Source organism: Phyllobates terribilis, unplaced genomic scaffold, assembly GCF_046119375.1.
Source record: "Phyllobates terribilis strain yellow unplaced genomic scaffold, ASM4611937v1 Scaffold_5__5_contigs__length_657084704, whole genome shotgun sequence".
Classification (NCBI taxonomy): Eukaryota; Metazoa; Chordata; class Amphibia; order Anura; family Dendrobatidae; genus Phyllobates; species Phyllobates terribilis.
In genome coordinates this window covers 221,642,103-221,666,720 of record NW_027362765.1, presented here as the reverse complement: position 1 = coordinate 221,666,720, position 24,618 = coordinate 221,642,103, and the positions used below count along the sequence as shown (strand labels likewise).

The 24,618-nt window shown below is 42.6% G+C and overlaps 1 protein-coding gene across 2 annotated transcripts in view; it reads right to left on the bottom strand.

Moving 5' to 3' along the window:
• Window positions 1-24,618, bottom strand: part of DLGAP4 (DLG associated protein 4) — a 261,005-nt gene that overhangs the window by 119,263 nt on the left and 117,124 nt on the right. For both annotated transcript variants that reach the window (XM_073683832.1, XM_073683833.1), the window contains 2 exons: window positions 19,915-20,029; window positions 16,760-17,297 (listed from right to left, as the gene is read on the bottom strand). In XM_073683832.1, the coding sequence (XP_073539933.1) occupies window positions 16,760-17,297; window positions 19,915-20,029 (653 nt within the window). The remainder of the gene's footprint in view (window positions 1-16,759; window positions 17,298-19,914; window positions 20,030-24,618) is intronic.

Genomic DNA, 24,618 nt, shown 5'->3' with positions numbered 1-24,618 from the left:
TCAAAATGGACAACTCATTAGTGTTCAGAGGTATTAACAGAGCTTAAGTGAGTGAATGCTCCGCCATTAACAGAACCGCTTAGATGGTTACAATCTGCTTCACAAAACTAGCTGATTGCTTTTCGGATGAAATGGATTAAAGCGATGCATCAGCACATCAGCCATACACACCCAGATCTAACAGAATATAGTCATGGAGAACACAGCCCCAACTAAATACTCCGAGCTCGGTATCACCTTATCCAGTTATCCTGGTACATGCCTGGCAGTAATGCTCCCTAGTATCCTATGTCATTCTAGGTCACCTGTCAAAGAGAATAAAGCTCTAATGACTTTTGGATGAATTTTTTTACCCATTTTTTTATCTTATAAGACACTTATTTTAGCTTCAGTTCACATCTTTAACACCTGGATATTTTTTTTTCTTTTTAAATGAAACTTGATCTAAAAAAAAAAAATCACACAAAACCTCAAATTAATCCAAACCGTAAATCAGACTTCAAAATTCATTCAGATCCCTAACCAAACTCCAAAATTAATCCAGACCTCAAAGAGCCCCTGAACAATTCCAGCTTTTATACCGAATAATTACCGTGAACGAGCAGTCTTAAGAAGGCTGGTTTCAACATAATCTTACAGTCTCAACAGGCTGCCAATCACCCAATGAACGAGCAAAGCACTCAATCATCGGGCTAAATGATCTTTTGTGCATCCTGAAAGTTCTTCATTCTCGGTGGTGTATCCTCCTGTGTAAACAGGACTCGTGCTGCCGAGTACCATGGCAAGTGTATGTGCACTGAGAGATCTCTTTCTTTGGTCTTCCTGTGCAAACACATCCGCTGATCAGTAATTGTTTACCTATTGGCAGTCGTTTAGTGCCTTAGTGCGTTGGTCCGAGTACCAGCCCCTTACTGTATTACCTATGGCAATGCCAAAATTTCACTCTTTAGACATTTTGTATATAAGTGAGGGCTCCTGCACTAAATTTGGTTGTTTGAAGCTCTAGTTTGTCCCCATGGCACTTTTTGCCACCCTACTGTACCTCCATACACCTGTGCTTTCAAAAGGAGGCATATACAGTACTTTATCTGTTGGATACTATATTGATGTGTAAGTTAAAAAATTGGGTTTCTCATCACGTTGTATCACAAAGGTATTCTAGAAGAAAATAATTCAGCAATATAATACCTTACATACCAAAAATTAGAAGGCTGATGTTTGTGTTTTTTTCTAAATCCGTCATATGGTTCCAGAGATATCAGCCTTTCTATTTAGTGCTAATTTTTATGGCCTTTACCAAGCTTGGCTGAGGGATAGAAACAGACTGAAACTAGGCTTTCTGTAATCATTAGGAATTTGGACTTGATATCTGATATGCAGATTTCTGAGTCTCTAGACACCAACTTGTCTGAGCACAGAGAGCTGCAGACACTCTTCCAGGCAATCACATCAGACTACCAAGGGAACTTGGAAGAGTTAAAGGGGCACTCTCATGTTATTAAAATTATTTAGTTAGTATAAAAATAAGCATGTTTGCCTTTGACTTGCTTTTTCTATCTGTTTTCATTCTCCTGCAATGAGAGCTTTTATCTTACACAGTGTACAGTTTGTTTCCAAAGAGATTGACCAGCATCTTGGAAACAAGTTGTACACTATTTAAGATAAAAGCCCTTATTACAAGAGAATCAAAACAGATAGTAAAAGCAAGTCAATTGTAAACTTGCTAATTTCAATGATTACTATATAAAGTGTTTTATTATCATGAGAATACCCCTTTAACTGACCAAGTATGGCAGTAGATATACTCCAGGAGAGGAGTTAATCCTTTACATTCCAGCCACCTTTCTCCATCTTATTGATTTATATACAGCTGTTAGTTACTCACCTCCCTCCCACTTCTATATAACAAATAGCTGCTTACCTTCCTCCCTCACCCTCTGAGCTGCTGAGCTGCTGTTATCAATCATGCAAAATCACCAATCCCCAGCCCCCTCCATTGGCATTTTCCAGAGCAGTTCCTCTAATCACTACTCACTTGTTGAAACATAGTGATAAGAATGTAGACCATAGAAAAAGTGCACTGACATATATCAATGTGTAACAGTAGCATAAGCTTACAAATAGGAACCAGGACTGTAATTCAAGGAGGAGTGCCCATTCCCCAGGCAACCAGGAAGTAAGGAGACTCCAGAGCTGTATGCTGCTGAAGACACAACTTGAAAACAACCCTTTAAAAAGATAATTTTTTTGCTTTTATTTATTCCTGCTGCTCACCAATTTTGTTTTTGTTTTTTTTTTTATTAAAATCTGCCATACGGTTGAAGAGATATGGACCTTTTTAATTAGTGCTTATTTTTATGGTCTTTATGAAGGGGGCATTGCTCCCAGGGTAATAATGCAGAGGAGCCTAAAGATACCCCACCTAGCCCCCAAAGAATCCTGTGAGCCATGCCCCCTTGGTAGAGACCAGGAAATTTAGCACTAAATAAAGAGGTCCATAGCTCTCATACCATATGACGAATTAAAAAAAAAAAAGAATACTCATGCGAGCAGGTTCACTTTAAAGAGAACCTGACACCTGATACATGCTGCCCAATCTGTGGGCAGCATGTATCAGACACTAGCTGTATGAACTCAGCCAGGTATGCTTTGACTCTGAAATGATGTGGAGTTTCAGAGAAAAACATACTTTAATAGTTGCTAGGAACTGAGACCGCGCTATAGACTAGTTTGACAGACGGTTCCACGGTGGCTTTTCCCCACCTGCTTCATTGGATTGGTAGGTTTCTAATCTATATGTGCACATAGGCAGAGATCTGTCTCTCCAGGGCAGCGGGCAGGATAAGCCCCCGGGGACTCGCCTGTCCGACTAGTCTATAGTCCGGTCTCGGTCTCGGTCCCTATCCACTTTGAAAATATGTTTTTCTTTGAAACGTCGCAGCATTTCTGAGTCAAACCTAGGTTTGATTCTCCTTTTGACTCACATTAATCATAAGAGAATACCCTCATCGCCTGTTGATTAAAGTATGTGATATTTGGTACCTCACATGGGTATTTTATGCTTTTGGTAAAGATATTAGACCCATGGCATGTGAAGGGCAGGGCTAACTTTGCCAGACAGTATTAATGAGTAATGAGAAATGCTGTTTGTTATTTTGTTCTACGATGTAACCTTCTGTTGTAATCTTCAATAAAACGAGTTTAAAAAGATATATATGTTTGCTGAGAAGTAGTAGGCACCGTATTGCCAGATCCAATAAAGAACCAACTGCATTATCACCTCGCTTTTCATATTTCATGGCTTTAGATGAATTTATTTCCACTATTTAAAGCTCTGATATGTTGCAATAGTTCAGCCTAATTGCGGACTTTGAAGTTGCACATTGGCTGTAATGGGAAAATATGTTTCCATGTGCAATGGCATTATTTCCAATTGTTTTCTAAGAAGGCATCGATATAAGCCATTTCCTTACTGAAAATGCACTTTCCAGCAGTAAGGCACCTCTAATAAGATCATGAATAAGTAAAACCATTTAAGCGGGCTCATCCTTTTACTAATGTGTGTGTGAAGAGCTGCTGAGCATGGCTGCCTGTTTCTTTACGCCTGCTAGTAGATCACCATAGAATATGTCATGCACCATACTTTAATTCTCTAATATGGTTTGCCATTCAGTGTCTGTAAGGATTTTGTCTAGGAAAATAATATATCACACACTGTCTCTTCCGATTATAATAAAAATGTCTGTTATTCTAGAAATGAGACGAGTTTGTGTGCGCCGTTGCGCAGTGGTGTTTGTTTTAATCGGACAACATAGGTTGCATTAGTTCTTTCCATTTGATCTGGTCCCATTAAAAGTATTTTACAAACCAAATTTTCTGATATGATTTTACAGAATGTTTAATTAATAGAGGGGAACTGACAATCCTCTAGGCGCAGTCAGACGGCCGGATATATCGAACGGAGATTGGATCGCACTGCATGGACTGGCCAGCGGCTCTCCTGACCCAAGCATGACGACTTCATGTATTTCTATGCAGCTGTCACATTCGGGTTGGGAGAGGCACTGGACAGTCCGTGCACTGACATCCGATCTCGGTCCGATTTTACGGCCGTCTGACTGCGCCCATACTGATTGGCCAGAGTGGACAACAGCTACAAAGCACGTGTCTCGCTTTCAAGGACCTGACACATCACAGGGCTGGTTCTGGGTATAGACCCAAAATACTATACACCAGGGGTGGACATTTAACTTTACAAAGAAGCCACATGAAAACTAGGACTGTTGTGAAGGACTAAACCTATAGGCTGAACTTACGGCTGGGTTCAGACGACCGTATTGAAAAACTGACCAGTCGTGTCTGTAAATGGTGGTCGTGAATCTCTCCTTGTGTAGCTCTACGTGTTCATCTGCATTGAGGATGGATAGCGCAGCAGCCTTTACATTTCATGCATTATTCTAGTCCATAAAACAGACCAGAGTTGTGCATGCTGCAATTTTTTTCCATACAGATCATCAGTCTGCACACACGGATAGCACAGGGACTGGATATATGTTCGTCTGCACGAGCCCTAATTCTGCTCAATGTTCATTTTATTTCTAAAGTGGGTCGCTGAGCTCGGGGGCTAGCTACAACTGTCATGTAACATTTTGTTATATCACAGATACAGTAGAATGGTGCTGGTGCAAGAAATAGGTATATCATTTATTTTTTTTTGGTATTTAACCCCATTCACGACCTTGGACGTATAGGTACCGGCCGTGTGAACAAGGCTAATGGGTGGTTTTACACATTTTGATTATGTAATTGACATACATTTTTCAACTTCTAATAAAATATTTTTGGGCCTCATACACTTGTGGCATGTGGATCCATGCATGTGGAAGGAATGTAAGTTTTAGGGTTCGCTCACATCTGCGTATAAACTCGGCGAGTGCAATGTGCGAAAAACTCGCATGGCACTCGCTACAATGTTATTCAACAAGGCAGTGCTCTTCTGCGAGTTTCTCCTCACCTGGAATTGGAGTGAGGAAAAATTCACAGCATGCCGAGTACAGGTTTTTTTGGGGGTCACCCCGTGTTAATAACCAGTAAAGGCTAGGGAGACAGCTGTGAGATGATATTAAGAGTCTGGGAAGCTCAATGGATATTGGCCTCTTCCCTGAATAATAACACAAGCCCCCCAGCTGTCTGATTTCCCTCAGCTGGGTATTAAAAATAAGGGGGACCCCACACCATTTTTTTTCTTTTCATTCTTTAATTATTAGCTAAATAAATGTACAGTAAACTAGACATGCACTGTCCTAATTATATATCTCACTGACATTTCTTACTATCATCTCTCTATCTATCTATATATAAGATTGTTTTATTAGTTAGAAAGCCATCTTGAAATGTCATAGAGAGTTACTGTATTTAAAAGCTGATGTTAAAAACGCATGGCATACGGATGTCATACGGACGCTAGGTGTGGAAAAAACGCATGACACTCGTCTGACACTCTCCAACTTTTCTGGCTGAGAATCTCAGCTACTTTATATACGCAGATGTGACCGAACCCTTATTCATTTCATATGGATGGATCCACAGGTCAAATGTGGCTCTTTTAACATGGGTCATGAATTCTCTAGCTGTGCTGCCTATTCAGGACTGAGCAGCTATCACTCGGTGATGAGCTCCAGGAGACAGGTAGGTGTGAGTGTGTGCAAGTTTGTGTTGTTAATATATATTTTTTGGTCATTTCTACAAAAGAATGCCAAATAAATTGGGTGATGTACTTGAGATAGCCAGAAGTATAATTTTGTTTTCTCTATTTTACATTCATAGCCTTAACAGCCATAGACTTTATAGTTTTATGTTAATATGGCTTTATTCAGTCCTTCATTTAAGAAATGCATTTATTGTAATTATTTTTTTTATTAACATTAAAAAAGAAGTTAACTTTACCTTTTCACTTATTTTCTATTGATAATATACTGGCATATAGAGATACCATATACAGGTGCATCTCACAAAATTAGAATATCATCAGAAAAGTTAATTTATTTCAGTTCTTCAATCTAAAAAGTGAAACTCATATTATATAGAGTCATTACAGAGTGATCTATTTCAAGTGTTTATTTCTGTTAGGCTATGTGCCCACGATGCAGAAATGCTCAGGATTTTTTCCTGAGCGTTTCTGCATCTCCCTGGCAGAAAAAACGCATGCGGATTGTACATGCGGATTGTACATGCGGATTGTACATGCGTTTTCCTGCCAGGGACATGCGGATGTGAAGCGTTCTTCACTGGCATTTCCGCATGCGGGTTGACAAGCGCTTTCCAAGCGATTTTAGCATCACTTGGAAAGTGCTTGACAACTCGGTCACACTATATAAATCCATGCATACCTTAAAGAATGGTAAAAAATAAATCTATACTTACCTTCCGATGGCCCCCGGAGTCTTGCTTCGCTCCGTCCTGGCTTGCCGGCAGCTCGCGGTGCACTACACTGAAGGACTAAATTATGTCAGCGCAGGTCCTTCAGTCCACCACGAGCTGCCGGCAAGCGAAGACAAGGAGACCGGGGGCCATCAGAAGGTAAATATAATATTTATTTTTATTTTATTCTTTTTTTCACAGGTACTTTGGTACCCGGGTCCGGAGGAGAGTCTCCTGTCCTCCAGAACTGGGTACCATCCGCACATTGAACACATGCATTCCGCATGTCCTTATCTAGTGAATCGGAATATATGCGTTGTAATGCAAGTCAATGGCGGCGAAAACACAGCACTTCCGCAAAATAATTGGTAGTGCTGCGTTTTTTTCCGCAATGATAACTCGCAGCGTAAATTTCCACAGCATGTGCACAGCGGATTATCATTGGGGAACATGGCAGGCCTTCTACCATGCGTTTCTTAAGCGTTTCTGCAGCATTTTTGCCGCTGCGGAAACGCTTAAAAAACGCATCGTCGGCACACAGCCTTAATGTTGATGATTATGGCTTACAGCCAATGAAAGCACAAAAGTCATTATCTCAGTAAATTAGAATACTTTATAACAACAGCTTGAAAAATGATTTTAAAATCCGAAATGTTGGCCTACTGAAATGTATGTTCAGTAAATGCGCTCAATACTTGGTCGAGGCTCCTTTTGCATCAATTACTGCATCAATGCGGCGTGGCATGGAGGCGATCAGCCCGTGGCACTGCTGAGGTGATATGGAAGCCCAGGTTGCTTTGATAGCAGCCTTCAGCTCGTCTGCATTGTTAGGTCTGGTGTCTCTCATCTTCCTCTTGACAATACCCCATAGATTCTCTATGGGGTTAAGGTCAGGCGAGTTTGCTGGCCAATCAGGCACAGTGATACTGTTGTTTGTAAACCAGGTATTGGTGCTTTTGGCAGTGTGGACAGGTGCCAAGTCCTGCTGGAGAATGAAATTTCCATCTCCAAAAAGCTTGTCGGCAGAGGGAAGCATGAAGTGCTCTAACATTTCCTGGTAGACGGCTGCGCTGACTTTGGTTTTGATAAAACACAGTGGACCTACATCAGCAGATGACATGGCTCCCTAAACCTGTTATGATCTGCTACAGAAACTAAGGAAAGAGAGGAGATCTGTCCCTACAATAGAACTAAACTAGATCCCTACGAAGTAACGGGGAACCTGATCCTGCGATCAGACCCGCTAAAGTCCTCGGCTAGTCTGAACGCAGACCTATAGATGTGAGGGAGGGATCCCTACAAGATCTAGGGACTGGGAAAAGTTGGACACCTCCTAGCAGAAATAGTAGCAGTCAAAGACAAACACACAACAAAAAGGCATAGGGGTCAGAAGACCTAGCAAAACTAACAGAGAACGGCAACAGAGCAACAAGCTAGCTCAACAGTAGTAAATACAAATGAAGTCCAGCAAAGCCAGGAGGGCGGAGCCGGATTAAATAGGCAAAATGGTCATGTGACCAGCAAACTAAAAAAAACTAACAGGAGAGTTGTAACAGTACCCCCTCTTCTAAGAGGATCCTCCGGATCCCCTAGGCCCAGGCTTACCAGGAAACCTCCTGTGAAACGCTCGGACAACTCTGGGAGCAGAAACATCATCCGCCCTCACCCATGAGTTATCCTCAGGTCCGAAACCCTTCCAAGCGACGAGATACTGCAAACTCCCTCTATACCGTCTAGAATTTAGGATGTGGGAAATTTCATATTCCCCGTCCTCCACCACCGGAGGAACAGTGGCAGAGGCGTCACCATCCGACACATCAGCTTTTTTCAACAGAGAAACATGAAACAACGGATTAATCCTCCAGGACGTAGGAACTTCCAGCCTAACAGCAGATTGGTTAACTATCTGAAGTACCTTAAAGGGCCCTACGAACTTGGGACCCAATTTTTTAGAAGGAATCCTCAATCGCAGATTCTTAGAGGACAACCAAACCATGTCACCAACAGCAAACAAAACCTCTTGCCGTTTCCTATCAAAGTACCTCTTAGATTTCTTGTTAGCCTCCTGAAGATTACCACGCACATCCGTCCAAACTCTCTCCAAATCACCGGAAAAACTCTCCTCCTCAGGCACAGCCGAAACCAATTTGGAAAATGACCCAAAAGACGGATGTCTCCCAGAACAACAAAAAAAAGGCGAACACCCAGCAGAAGAGGATGTATGGTTGTTAAGAGCAAATTCAGCAAGTGGCAGAAACTCAGACCACCCCTCTTGATTGTCTGCCACAAAACAACGCAAGAACTGCTCAACATCCTGGTTCTTCCTTTCTGTCTGGCCATTAGACTCAGGATGATATCCGGATGAAAACGACAAATGAACTCCCAACCTGTCACAAAAGGCACGCCAAAAACGAGCCACGAACTGAGGTCCCCTATCAGAAACAATGTCAGTAGGAACACCATGTAGTCTGACAATTTCCTTGACAAAGGCCTTGGTGAGTGTCTTAGCGCAAGGCAGTTTGATGAAGGGAACCAAGTGACACATCTTGCTAAAACGGTCCACGACCACCCAGATGACCGTGAAACCTTCAGAGGGAGGAAGGTCAGTAATAAAGTCCATAGCCAGATGTGTCCAAGGTGCACTAGGAACCTCCAGAGGGCAAAGCAACCCCACAGCAGGAGCATGCGAAGACTTGGATCTTGCACACACAGTACATTGGCGCACCCACTTAATGACTTCCTTCTGCCATCCAGGCCACCAAAAACTGCGAGCCACAAGTCTCTTGGTCTCAGAAATTCCTGGATGACCTGCCAACCGAGACTCATGACACTCAACAAACAAATCTCTCCTAAAGGTCCTAGGCACAAACAACCTCCCATGGGGAGTGTTAGATGGGGCATTCTCCTGAGCTTTAAGAATCTCATCCTCCAAAACGGAGTCCAAAGCAGCAATCACAACACCTTCTTGTAAAATGGTCTCCTCTTCCTCCTCAACACGGACCATGGGAGAAAAGCTGCGAGATAAAGCATCCGCTTTAACATTCTTGGTACCCGGGATGTAAGTAACGGAAAAATTAAACCGCGAGAAAAAAAGTGCCCACCTAGCCTGACGGGCATTCAAGCGCTTGGCAGCATCAAGATAGATCAGATTTTTATGATCAGTGAAAACCTGAATGGGAAATTCAGCACCTTCCAAGAGATGACACCAGTGTTCAAATGCGAGTTTAATCGCCAGCAATTCCCAATTACCAATATCGTAATTAAGTTCAGTCTCAGAAAATTTTTTTGAAAAAAAGGCACAGGGATGTACACCATCCTTGTTTTCCTGAGACAACACCGCACCAACCCCCACCGAAGAAGCATCAACCTCAACCAAAAACGGCTTAGTCACATCAGGCTGCATAAGGATGGGAGCAGAGGTGAACCTCTCCTTTAGAAACACAAAAGCTTCAATGGCCTCAGAAGTCCACTGAACCGCATTAGCACCTTTCCTGGTGAGATCGGTCAGCGGTTTGACAATAGAAATTTTTTTTATGAATTTTCTGTAATAATTGGCGAAACCCAAAAACCTCTGTATCGATTTCAAACCAATAGGCCTAGGCCATTCCTGCACAGCTTGAACTTTAACCGGGTCCATCTCAAAACCTTCACTGGAGATAATGTAGCCCAAAAAACTAATTCTCTGTACAGCGAACTCACATTTCTCCAGCTTAGCAAAAAGCGAATTGTCCATTAATAACTGTAATACCTCACGTACGCTCCTCCAATGAGACTCCAGATCCGGCGAATAAATCAAAATGTCATCCAAATACACAACCACATTTTTGCTGATTAAAGGTCTAAGGATGTCATTAATAAGATTCTGAAAAAATGCTGGAGCATTGGTGAGACCAAAAGGCATAACCAGATTCTCAAAATGACCCACAGGAGTGTTAAAAGCAGTCTTCCATTCATCACCCTCCTTCATGCGCAACAAATTGTATGCCCCCCGGAGATCAATTTTAGAGAACCACTTGGCCCCCACTAACTGGTTAAATAAATCAGGAATCAATGGCAGTGGGTAAGGATTGCGTACAGTAATTTTATTAATCTGACGAAAGTCCAGACAAGGACGTAAACCGCCATCTTTTTTTTTTACAAAAAAAAATCCAACAGCCACAGGAGACTTGGAAGGCCTAATGTGACCGGCGGCCAAGCTTGTCTGTATGTATTCTTCCAAAGCCTTTCTTTCAGGAATAGTAAGATTAAATAAACGACTCTTAGGAAGAGTCGCGCCAGGGACAAATTCAATGGTACAATCATAGTCTCTATGGGGAGGCAAAACCTGCGACTCCTCCTCAGAAAAAACTCTCCAAAAATCCTGAATAGGTACAGGCAATTCCCCTCTATCCACAGCAGCAATGCGCCCGTTACAACACTTGTCATAACACTTAGGGCTCCAGGACTTAATTTCATTGGTAGACCAATCCAGTACAGGATTGTGCAATTTTAACCAGGGTAACCCCAATATTACTGGAGAAGGCAAATTATCCAATACCACCAAATCCAAATTCTCTTGATGAATACCATTAATAGTGAGGGGAAATTCACAGACCTTGTGAGTAACACTCTTCAAGGGAGAGCCATCGACAGAAACCACAGCAATAGGGGATGACAAAGTTTTAGGTTCTAATCTAAGTTTTTCCAAGAATCCCCCATCAATCACATTTAGAGTAGATCGACAATCCACAAATACCCGAAATTCAATTAATTCATCCTGAGCAGCAGTAGTGGCAGATAGGAATACTCCCTTAGAATTTAAACAGGCAATACGGGCATGACTGACCATTTTTTTTTCTTTCTTCTTACGAAGCACACAGCTCTTAATAAAATGACCAGAATTTCCGCAATAGAAACACAAGCCTTCAGAAAGTCGGCGGTCTTTTTCCTGAGAGCGGGGTGCCATCGCCCCAATTTCCATCGGCTCTCCATTGTCAGCACAGAACCTCTCAGGACTCGAAGCTGACATAGCAGAGGATTTGCTCTCATTAACCCTTTCACGCAGTCTCCTGTCCACCTGTATAGCTAATTGCATTGCCTCCTGCAAGTTTCCAGGTGTGGGATAAGCAATCAGTAAATCCTTTACCCTTTCACATAGCCCTGCAAGAAACAAGCTTTTCAAAGCAGAATCGTTCCACCCCACCTGGGCAGACCACCGACGGAAGTGACAACAATATTTTTCCACATTACCTGATCCCTGCCTCAAACGTCTTAATTCAGACTCAGCAGATGAGACACGATCAGGATCATCGTACAATAAACCCAAAGCAGAAAAAAAACTATCCACTGATCTAAAGCACGGATCACTAGGTTGGAGAGAGAAGGCCCATCCCTGAGGATCTTTGCGCAAAAGTGACATTATGATCCCTATGCGCTGTGATTTATCACCAGAGGATCCGGGTCTCAAACGAAAAAATAATAGACAAGCATTTTTAAAAGAAAAAAAATCTTGTTGTTCGCCAAAAAATAGATCAGGCAGACATACCTTAGGTTCCACAAAATGCGCTCCAGAACAGCTACTCACGTGTTGTTGGAGCTTGGTCACCTCCAGAGAGAGTCCCTGCAAGCGTTGAGCCAAATCTTGCACCGAGACCATGATGGAAAACTGGAGGTCTTTCCTTAGAGAAAATTTTTTTTTTTTTTATGGCTGGACTTACTGTTATGATCTGCTACAGAGACTAAGGAAAGAGAGGAGATCTGTCCCTACAATAGAACTAAACTAGATCCCTACGAAGTAACGGGGAACCTGATCCTGCGATCAGACCCGCTAAAGTCCTCGGCTAGTCTGAACGCAGACCTATAGATGTGAGGGAGGGATCCGTACAAGATCTAGGGACTGGGAAAAGTTGGACACCTCCTATCAGAAATAGTAGCAGTCAAAGACAAACACACAACAAAAAGTCATAGGGGTCAGAAGACCTAGGAAAACTAACAGAGAACGGCAACAGAGCAACAAGCTAGCTCAACAGTAGTAAATACAAATGAAGTCCAGCAAAGCCAGGAGGGCGGAGCCGGATTAAATAGGCAAAATGGTCATGTGACCAGCAAACTAAAAAAAACCTAACAGGAGAGTTGTAACAAAACCATCACTGATTGTGGAAACTTCACACTAGACCTCAAGCAGCTTGGATTGTGGCCTCTCCACTCTTCCTCCAGACCCTGGGACCTTGATTTCCAAATGAAAATTGGAACTCTGGGACCTTGTGGAGTGTGTCAATGACTGCCTTCTGGACATCTGTCAAATCAGCAGTCTTCCCCATGATTGTGGAGCCTACTGAAGCAGACTAAGGGACCTTTTTAAATGCTTAGGAAGCCTTTGCAGGTCTTTTTTGTTAATTATTTTAATTTACTGAGAGGCTATGTGCACACGATGCAGAAATGCTCAGGATTTTTTCTTGAGCGTTTCTGCATCTCCCTGGCAGAAAAAAAAGCATGCGGATTGTACATGCGTTTTCCTGCCAGAGACATGCGGAAATGGAGCGGTTACCCATGCGGATTGACAAGCGCTTTCCAAGCGATTAGCATCACTTGGAAAGTGCTTGTGACAACTAGGTCACACTATATAAATCCATGCAAACAGCATGGATTTATATAGTGTGACCCGAGAGAGTGGTTAAAAATAAAAAAATAGATGTATACTTACCCTCCGATGGCCCCCGGTGTCCTGCTTTACACTCCGTTCTCCCTTGCCGGCATCGGTGGATTGAAAGACCTGCCGACGTCAGCGTCATGTGACCCGTCACATGACTCTGACGTCAGCGCAGGTCCTTCAACTCCCTGCAAAGTGCCGGGAACCAAGCAGGAGCGGTGCGCGGGCCGACAGAAGGTAAGTATACATTTATTTTTTATTTTATTCTTTTTTTACAGATTTTTTAATGGTACCTGGGTGTGGAGGAGACTCTCCTCTCCTCTACACCCGGGTACCATCCGCACATTAGAACGCATGGAATGCGCATCTACATATACAGTGATGCGTAATCCATGCGGTCTAATGCAAGTCAATGGCGGCGAAATGGACATGCTGCGGATTTTTGAGCGCAGCATAAACGCTGCGGAAAAATCCGCAGCATGGGCACAGCACATGCGGATTACCATTGGGGAACATGGCAGACCTTCTACCATGCGTTTTTAATGCGTTTCCGCAGCTGCGGAAACGCATTAAAAACGCATCGTGTGCACACAGCCAGATAATGACTTTTGTGTTTTCATTGGCTGTAAGCCATAATCATCAACATTAACAGAAATAAACACTTGAAATAGATCACTCTGTTGGTAATGACTCTATATAATATATGAGATTCACTTTTTGGATTGAAGAACTGAAACAACTTTTTGATGATATTCTGATTTTGTGAGATGCACCTGTATCTTTACATATCAGAACATCATGCACATAAAGAAGAATGCTATTGAAGTTTTTAGGCAGAGTAAATCCACTCACATACAGCACAGCATTGTAGCCTGTGGATCACTGTTAAGGCCACGGCCCCACTATCAGTATTCGGTCAGTATTTTTTCTCAGGAGTGGGAGCCAAAACCAGGTGAGGAACAATCAGAGAAAAGGTAAAATAGAAACAAGTCACCAATTCTGCATTTATCACCCACTCCTGGTTTTGGCTCCCACTCCTGAGAAAAAATACTGACCGAATACTGATAGTGGGGCCGTGGCCTTATTGTTTATACCCCCATATAGCAGATCCTGTTTTTGATGCCTAGTAGGGGCAGGGCAAAATAAGCAGCTGAAACATCAATGAAATATTTTCAGAAACCTCCCCTAACTAAGGTTTGGGAGAATCTACACAGCAGGTAAGAGCACAGCCAAGTCCCGTTTGGTTTCTCCTACTGCCCAGTTGGTAGATGTCACACACAGCTCTTTTGAGTTCGGTGGGAGCTATGATGTTTCATTTCCCATGCTGGTGAGACTACAGCTGAATGCTAGGGGATCCAGCAACAAGAGAGCCTGTGATCAATTTGTCATCTGATGACTGTGCTAAAAACAGGGACTGTCAAGTGCAGACTGCCCGTTATTTATTCTATAAATGTATCATATTCATGTACAGTATCTTATTGTAATTGGTCTGTGATACTGAGAGGTAAGAAAAAAAAATCACATGTCATTCGCATTCATAAAAAGAGGAGACTCCATAGTAAAAAATAAAAAATCATAGCAGTTTTTTTTTTAGTTTTGTAGTTCTTCTGAAGAAGCTTATTAACTTTGAAATGGGTCGAGAATAAAAGTGCACTGGCCCCTTTATATTGTACATTGGACTTGATTGTGTATACAAAGCCAGCAGCGCAGAATACTCACATTTTCCAGTACTTCTATACCGCATATATTCTATATGTTTACTAAGTACCCTATATTATTTTCATGCACTATTTCTATTTATTTACTGCAGGGTATTTGATAATTTTGTTTTTATCTTGGGTTTTGTCTGTTTAGTGGGCTAACACACTGCATGCACACCAACTTATATTCCAGATCATCTCTTTAGGTTTTATTTCAGGATTTTTTGCACTCTGTGCAAATAAGGGTGTGGCCTCCTTTTTCTTTCAGCTGGACATGTAGTTCCCCATGGCTGGGTGTCCATTAGCCAGGTCTCAGTCCTTCTCAGCCCTTATTCCCATTTTTATGTCACTTGACAAATAGTAAGGTTTTAACACTAGAGGTTAGGACTGTCCTGAATAGGGTCACCTTGACGTTGTGTGATGGCTTTTATGTTTGTTTGATCAAAATTATGTTAACTAAGTACCCTATATTATTTTCATGCACTATTGCTATTTATTTATTTACTGCAGAGTATTTGCTTATTTTGTTTTTATCTTGGGTTTTGTCTACTTCTATACTTCGTTGGATCTACCAAGCTGTGGAGCTGCAGCAGTTGGAGCATCTTTTTTTTAAAGCCTAACTCGTATTGGTTGTACACAACCATACAAGGTACCATTTTTCCTTATACATTGGTATACTGGATAAAACCCTATTGCGCTTAATTGGTCCCCACAACCTGTTTAGCAGTTTTTTATGACAGTTTTGCCACCCAGGATAGAAGAACCTTACGTTTATTTCCTCCTGAACACCTATTCCAATAGCATTTTCCTGGAAAAGGAGTACTGCAAAAATTCTTACTACCCAGGAGAAAAACATAAAGAACCAACAAAGGACCCCATAGCTGCTGCTTGTCCTGCCTCTATAGTGCGATTGTCTTTATCTTCAGTTTACATCCATTTGGATGATTGTTTTGCTTTCTTCATATCACATTTTTTATGTCTTGTTTTTAGAACATCAAAAGTGGTTTCGCAGACTAGACTAGAGCCATCTTTATAAATAGCATGAATGTAGTTAAAGCAACCCTCCAGGAGCACACTGACTATTAGTTAACTACAGGAAAAATATATATCTTTGTTAGCCAGTAGATAGAAAATATTTACATTTTGCCTGATGAAGAGACCTGAGTAGTCTCGAAAGCTTGAAATTTGTTACCATCTTTTCAGTTAGCCATTCAAAGGTATCAACCACTGAGGACTCTCAAATCAAAATATTTTTTTATTAGTTATCTAATAATCATCTTTACTCGCTTATTTAATAATCTGTACATTATACTCATCCTGCCCTTGCTGCACTTGAAGTTAGCTCTCTATGCACTGATGAGTGTGTGATGCATAAACACAAGTCTATCAGAAGAGGTAGAACATCCAGGATGCAAGGATAGATCAGCAGCCTGGACCAAAGATGAGACAGGGGGTGTGTCTCAGAGTACATCAGATTTCCTGAAAGTACTGTATCTAAACCATAGTCACAGATAACAACTCTGCCATAATAGAGCTGAGCTAAAAAAAAAAGCCAGTAAGATCTAAAGAAAATAAATGCAGGTAAGCATCAATTGTACCTCCAGACTTGACAGTCACTGTAATAATGAATGCCACATTGAACTTTGCAAGCTATTATAACCAGTTATTACTTCTAAAAACATTTCATTCATTTTAAGCAGTCAGAAGAAGGCAGTATTAGAATGATCTGTATGAGGAAAGTGGTGAATTTATGAAAGGACAGAAAGGATGATGCAATATGGACCACTGTGAACATCTATATGAATAATCTCTGGGGTCAGTAGAGGATTAGTAGAGGGATGAGGAAAGCTCTCTTATAATATCTTTTAATCACTGCTTCATGCTCAATGTAGCAAATGTATAAGGGTCATCCATTCTTGGTTGTACTGGGCATGCATTTGGAACTGATGAGTCAGATGAAAAATGAAGATCGCCAAGCAAAGAAATTCTGGTCCTGCTAAGCATAACTCACCGATGTGTCTGGGTAGAGTCCGGCTGGTGATTGGCAAAGGGGGTGACATGGACTGTAGTGAAGTTGTGTCGTCGTCCTGTGAGCAGCCGGCCTGAATGGCACGGAGGTAGCTGTGGCTGCGAGAGCGGAAGTAATTGGGTAGATGGAGATCAAAAGCTTCAGTTTGAGTATGTTCAGTTTCTCCAAACATCGCCTGAACCAAGGGGTAACGCTCCCTCTTTTCTTCTAACATTGGGTATCTTATATCTGGCTCCTCTGGAACTTGGGACAGGGGGTACCGTTCCCTTTGCTCCTCAGGCACCTGGCACAATGGATATTGTTCACTCTCTTCTTCCTCTACTTGGCAAAGCTGGAATCTCTCTCGAGGTTCCTCTGGGACTTGACATAAATTGTATCTTTCTATTGGCTCTTCTGGGACCTGGCATAATGGATACCGATCCCTCTGTTCCTCAACTACCTGACTGAGGGAGTGATATCTTTCCCTCTGTTCCTCAATTTCTTGTGTTTGGTACTGCAGCAGACATCGTGGCTCAGTATCCTGTGTGAATAATGAAGCGAGGGAATTTTTAATGACTTTCATAATATTATGTACATACAGGTTAACATAACTTAAGTGCAAACTGTGAAATAATAAATGACAATATACCAAATATTATTTCCTGAACCATGCAATCGACACCATTGTGGCTTTAAGGACTGATGCACATAAAGGGCTGAGCTATACATTTATGCCAAAATACTACGGAAAACTACTCTTAGTGGGGACATAAAAAGTTATTTAGATGCTTTGCAAATATAAATAATTGAACTTACAAATAAATTTTAATTACAAAATCGGAACCTTCTCCCATGGTATTGGCAGCTTCAATTTTGTATTCATTCTAACATGGCCAGAAAGCTCCCCTCACTCTCTGCATGTCGGCATGTGATTAAAGGGGTGGCTCAGTTTTGTAGCTAAGCCAGTCCGCGCTGTCAAAGAAGGGAGCTGGCCTGGCTAACACACTGAGGTTCTCAACCAGCCCCCTTCATCACATTTCTGACATACAGGGAGAGGGCAAGAGATGCTCTGTCCGATCCAGAGCAGAAATGGAGCAACCGGGAAAAGGACAGTGAGTTGAGACATTGGTGCCAATTTTGGAACTAATGTACTGCATATTAGTAAGTTCAATTTGTTTCTATTTGCAAAAAATCTATTTTATATCCCTGGACAACCCCTTTAAAAATAATCTGTCATCAGGTTTTCTTATGTAATCCGAGAGCAGCAGTAATGTAGGGGCAGAGACCCTTCAAATTTAATATTTCTCTAAATGTTAAGATTTCTATAACCCCCCCCCCCCATCCCTTATTGGCTGCCAATCAGTGGTGGAGGTGGAGATAAACAGAGCCCATGAATAGGCTTGACTACCTGGCAGTAGATTTACTAGTCCTCTAGTGATAATTTCCTGCTGATAAAACATTGATTTTATCAAAACTACACTAAGCAGCCCAATAAGCGACGCATCGCTGGACTCAGGATCCGGTCTCTATATTATGCTGCTCTCAAATTAGATGACACTTTTGACAGATTCCCTTTAACACATGTGAATCAAGTTTCTAGTCAAAAACTAAAACTAGTTTTGCCTGGATATTGTACATCACTATTAATTACTGGGACTCTACGATATCTAAGGCCAAGTAATGGTGGATTGGAGATGGTAATAAGCTTTTTCCAGTCCATGGAGGTAAGTCAGTGTACCCAGTGGAATCAGCATTCCTGCTTAGACCAGATACTCTAATCACACCCTGTTAAGTAACCCTGGTACTACTAGATTTCCCACAACCAAATGCCACTTTCTTGCACAAGGTAAGAGTGGCTAATTGCAGGAAAGATTTGGGCAAGTTTGTTAAATAAAATCTGTCAGTAGGATCAACCCTCATAAGTCGGCTATATGGGCATGCAGGTCATAGGAAGCTGAATGGAATGATACCTTAATATCTGCAATGTGATGTCTTATTCAGGATAAATCCACTGATCAGCATGAGAATCTGTCTCCAGAGGTTATTATAAATGAAAGGGCTCATTACCAGTATGAGACATGCATTTAATACAGAACAGTAGCACTTACAAACAAGGTTAGCAGCTGCAGCTCTCACAGCTCTGCTGCATTGCAACACTGTCTGCCTGCGAGAGGACACCTGCAGATGTGTCAGGTACAATCATACACAGCTCTGCAGTGAGATCAAGAGAGCAGAGAGCAGCCATCACATATCACACTTGTAATGTCCCCTTTATTTATAATAATCTCTGGAGACAGATTCTCATACAGATCAGTGTCCGGCCCATAGTCCTGAGCAGCTCATTTACATATAAGAAAAACATGGATTCCTCTGGAATAAGACATCAGATCACAGATATCAAGGTGTCATTTTATTGAGCTTCTTATGACATGCCCATACAGACGACTTAGGAGGGTGGATTCTACTGACAGATTCCCTTTAAATTGATACTGGACACTGACCTAAAGCAAATGAGCAACAATTACACAAATCAAGTCCAAAACCAAGAAAAAAAATGGCACAGAACTGCTCCATAGTTGATAATTAGAAACTAGCTTCATAGTGAGCTTCATAGTGTTAAGCACATGAGTCAACAAGGAAAACTTTACTTTTTGCATTACAAATTCTAAAGACCTACTCGCCGAAGGTCATGTATTCTCCAATTGGAAATTTCATTCTGCAGCCAAATTGGCTGATGACCCGTGCATTTGGCAGCCATGCCAATAGAAAATCTTTTTTCACTTTAATAAGAAATGGAAATGAATGTTAGTCTAAATGTCCTACAGTTCATTAAGAAAGCAGACTTTATCGCAGAGCTGGACTGTTTCATTGTGTGGCACATGTGACAGCTTTAAATGCCAAAGCAGAGTAACAATGGCACATAGACATTTATTTCATTAGCTCTTTTCCAGGTAGGAAAGTTCTGGCATTGTCTTATAGCTTCCATGGAATAGATAGAGTCACACAACCACACAGCCATGAAATACACTGTATAACATTATATAAAGTGAATGGTAAAAGCAATGTATATAACATAATTAGTGCTAGGAATAAGATGACTTAATAGGTAATGGTCCCAGTGCATGCGGTATAGATGCATAGGTGCGCACCCGCCTCACCTGACACAGGCTGCCCTCTTCTGTCGCACTCTCAGTCAGCTGATTATAATCCTCCTCCCAACTCTGGAACTTTGAGGAGGACAGGATGTCCATAGAGTCCACACGTTCCAGACTCCTATGGAAATAATCACATGAAATTCTGTTTTTTTGGTGAAGAAATAATAGAACGACATGAGCACTTTTGTAGATGTTACTAGTACTACACAACTAAAATGGTTAATGCTACAAAATGCTTGTAAAAACTAGCAACTTTGCAATTTACTTGTTAAAAATAATTTTCATTCTCAAGAGTAGAGTGATTTTTAATTTTAATGTTTATTGCTTGTTGCTTAAGTTACCGTTACAGTTGAGCAGCGGTGGACAAACATGTGCAGTGTTTGCAAGCTCTTTCCAATGGAGCTTGTAAGCGCTGCTCTGAAACTGGCTAGATTGCTGGAGTGCACTGATATCGCCCGATCCAGGCAGCTTGAAGGCAACTGCACTCCTACAACACTGCACTGGCAAAGCAACATCGGAGAATGCACAGTTTGCGCCAGGGGCAGGACGGTGCCGCTCGTCTGAACTGCCAATCCAGCAGGAACAGAACGCAGCAGGAATTCAGAAAGCAGTGGAATGGTGCACCAGTTTCCTGAAGACATTGAGAACTATCTTTTAATATCATTTATTAAATTAGCAGATACTTGGTTTAGGTAGCTTGAAAAATACTAATCTAGAGAATTCACATCCAATCCATCTGCGTGTATTTGAATATAAACTATATACACTATATGTACCGTATGTAAATTTGAAGCCATAAGTTTTTCTACACCTTAACCACCTTACTGCTATACTTCAAATTTCAGAATAATCCTAGAGAAAATGATTTATTACACATTATTTTACCTTTTATTCTTTCATCACATTCTTAATGGCTCAGAAATGTGCATACAGTTACATACATGTAATTAGTATTTGACAGCATTGCTTTTAAATTGTCTAACTTGGGTCCCACCTTTCTGGCAGCCTTCCTGAAGCTTCTCACAATAAGTTGCTGGAATTTTGGCCAATTTCTCCCGATAGAACCGGTGTAGCTAAGCCAGGTTAGTAAGCCTTTTTGCTCACACAGCTTTTCCAGTTCTGTCCTTAAATTTACTATGGAATTTAGGTCAGGGATTTGTGTGATGGTCAATCCATTACCTTTACTTTATTGTCCTTGAGCCATTTTTCCACAACTTTGGATATATGCTTGTCCATTTGAAAGACCCACTCAGTCCCAAGCTTTAACTTTCAGACTGACGTCTTGAGATGTTTCAATATCTCCACCAAATTTTCCTTCCTCATCTATATTCTGAAGTACTCCAGTCCCTTTTGCAACAAAGCACACCTACAGCATTATGCTTCCATCCCCGTGCTTCACGTTTGGGATGGTGTTCTTATGATCATCCCCTTTTTTCCTCCATACATGATGATGGTCATTATGGCCAAACAATTCCATTTTTGTTCATTCAAACTAAAGTAACATCTTTGTCTTCATGAGCAGTTGTACACTGTAATCTGACTTTTATGGTGGGTTCAGAGCAGTGGGTTCTTGCTTTCAGATCATGTCAGTTGTAGCGTCGGTGCCCCTGCACGCTGACTCCCTCCCCCTGGAAGGGACGCCGACAAACTCACCGCCGCGGCCCCCGCCAGCTCCTTCTTCTCCTTCCTTGTCTGCTGCTGAACGGGGTACGTGCACAGCGTGCTGATCCGTGGGCACTGTGCTTAGGGCATGTGCGCTCCCTTCCTCTTAAATGGGCCATGCGCACACCATCCTAAGGTGTCCCCAGCCAATGGATGGGAGACACTTACTATTTAAGGCACCTCCACTTGCATGGAGGTGCCAGTGCAACATTGTTAGTCTGTTCCCAAACATACTTGCTAGTTCTCAGGTCCCCAATATCTCAGTATACCTGTCCTGTATATCCACGCCTGCCATGCCAGCCTGTGTTACAGTTATATCTTCCAGCTCACCTGCCTGCCTGTATATCAACCGTGCCCGCCAGCACCCACCAGCTTGTGTATCAGCCCTGCCTGTATATCTGCTGGTTCCGTCTGCACCTGCAGTGCCCATCAGTATATCTGCCGTACCCACCTGCACCTGCAGTGCCAATCTGCATATCAGCTGGACCCGTCGGCATTTGCCGTGCCAGTCTGTATATCAGCCGGATCCTCCTGCACTAGTATTGCCAGTCTGCGTATCAGTCGGACCTATCTGCATTCCTGTGTTCGTAGCTGTACTCTCCTACTAGGCCGTTCCAGCTACCTGTCCCTTGGGGGTCAGCTGCCATGTACCCTAGGTCAGTCCTTGTGTAGCACTTGGTCTCGCCTTCCTGGGCTCTCCTCGGACCGCGGCACCATCAGTTGCCGTGCATCCAGGGTCAGTCTTTGGTGTGGTGCTTAGTCACGTCCCTCCAGGCTCTCCTTGAGTCTTGGCACAGTGGTTCCACCACTCAGTCCATTACATCAGTATTCGGCACATCGTATTTTACTGTTGACGTTACATCGTATTTTACTGTTGACATAGGTACTTTTGTTTCTGGCATCATTTTCACAGGTTCTTTTGCTGTTGTTCTTGAATTGATTTGTATTTTTCACATCAAAAATACATTCATCTTTAGGCTGCAGAATGTGTCTATTTACTGAACGGTATGATGGCTGAATGGTCCCATGGTGCTTGAAATTGCAGATTATAATTTAAACAGATAAATTTGGAACCCTTAGTTGTTGGCAAATTGCTCCTGAGGATGCACCAGACTTATGAACGCCCACAGGTCCACAATTCCTTTTCTGATGTCCTGGCTGATTAGTTTTGATTTTCCCATGATATCAAGCAAAGAGGGAAATAGGCTTTGAAGATAGGCCTTAAAATACTGTCACATGTACGCTTCCAGTTAACTTAAAATATGTCAATTAGCCTATCAGCAGATTCCAATGCCATAGTGTGACGCATCATCCTCTCGAAAGAGCCCTTTTAGTTTTGAGTTTACCCTGGGTGATGGGGGGACTCGGTGTCGGGTCCTGTGATGAAGAGATGGGATGTAGCCGTGGCCCGGACCCGACCCGTGCTCAGGGCCGTCACATCAAAAGGAAGATGTTGTGGGCTCGTCCGGGTTGAGTGGCTTATTTTAACGACTACACCACCTGTGGTCCCTGGTGAAGGGTCACCAGCGCCGCTGCAGTCCGCCGCAGTCCGCCGAGGCCTGGTGTCATGGCGGTCTAAGTTCTCACCGCTCCCCACAGGTGGAGCAAGGCCTCAGGGCAGAGGGGCAGGAATGGAGGGGGTCGTAGTAGAGGGGGAAGGATGCCGCGTCCCGCGGTGTGGCGCAGAAATAACAGTCCGGAGGCCATAGGGGTGAACTTCCAAGGCTTTACTCACGTAGATGGCAAAGGAAGGCGACTCCCTGCTCCCCGCGGAGTCCTGCGATCACCAGGGATGGGGGTCCGACAACCTCCGAGTAAGTCCAGCATTCAGTCGCGACCTTACACCAGAGTGTTCCTGAATTACAGACCGAAAACTTTCCTGTCCGTGTGTGTGCAAATAGGCCGGGTCTCCCTCTGGGCTCCTCTCAGAACAAGGGTACGGGTGGCAATTCCGCTCCATCCGATACCCGGTGGGATCCTCAGGGCCTAACCGGGCTTTCCCGTCCAGGACGTAGAGTAGCACGGTCGGGTGTCGGGGGCCGGTACCCCTCTTGCAGCCGGAGTCCGTCTAAATATATCAGGTTGGCGAGGACAGGTCGCGTGCACCGCTCCGTCTGCATCCTGCCTGGGATCCATTTGCTGTGGAGCTACACTCTTAAGCTCCGGGCCTTCTTGATCCTGGTCCTTGGCCGGGTTGAGACATTCTTTGTCTGCAACCTACCTCTCGTCCCAAGGCCAGGGTGCGAGAGCTGTGTCCCTTGCCGGTGCAGGCCCACACAGGATCTGCGCTCCCGGAGGGAGGTCACATTAACACACAGTATATGACAGCACAGAGCAACCAAGACCGACTAGCCAGGTTGCGCCAGGAGACCGACTAACTAGGACCAGCCAAGAGAAGAACAACAGCCGAAGAACCAAGATCAAAGATGGCATTTTAATTAAATATGAAATCTAAAGTGTAACTAACTTGTAAGTCCTCCACCCTCACCCACTAACTGGTTCCTACCACATTGTGTTCCCCAGTCTCCCTGTAACCAGGGGAGCAGCACCTAGTGCATACTAGCTCCCTCTGGTGGAGAAGTGTAGTGTTGGATGCAAAAGGTTAGGTCACGGCTATAACACTGGCCTTACCGCAGAGGAGGAACACCACACTCCATTGAAGAAGTGCAGCATCCCTGTGGCGGTTGAAGCCTCAGGGGCGCCACAATAGCATCGTTTGGAATATTTAAATGTTCCGTCAAATTATAATTTTAATATAGTGAATAATAAATTATATCATTGGTTTATAAACATTTGCTTTATTCACGCATAAAGTAAATATCCCAAATTATTTCTTTAACCTATCATTCATTGACAGTATAAATATAGAGAACAAATATAAATTTCAATGACTTCATCCTAAGACTCTAAGGGTAGGTAAACTTATGACGTCAACTTTGTGTATATATACTGTATGTATATATATATATATATATATATATATATATATATATATATATATATATATATATATATATATACTGTATACACAGCTCAAAAAAATAA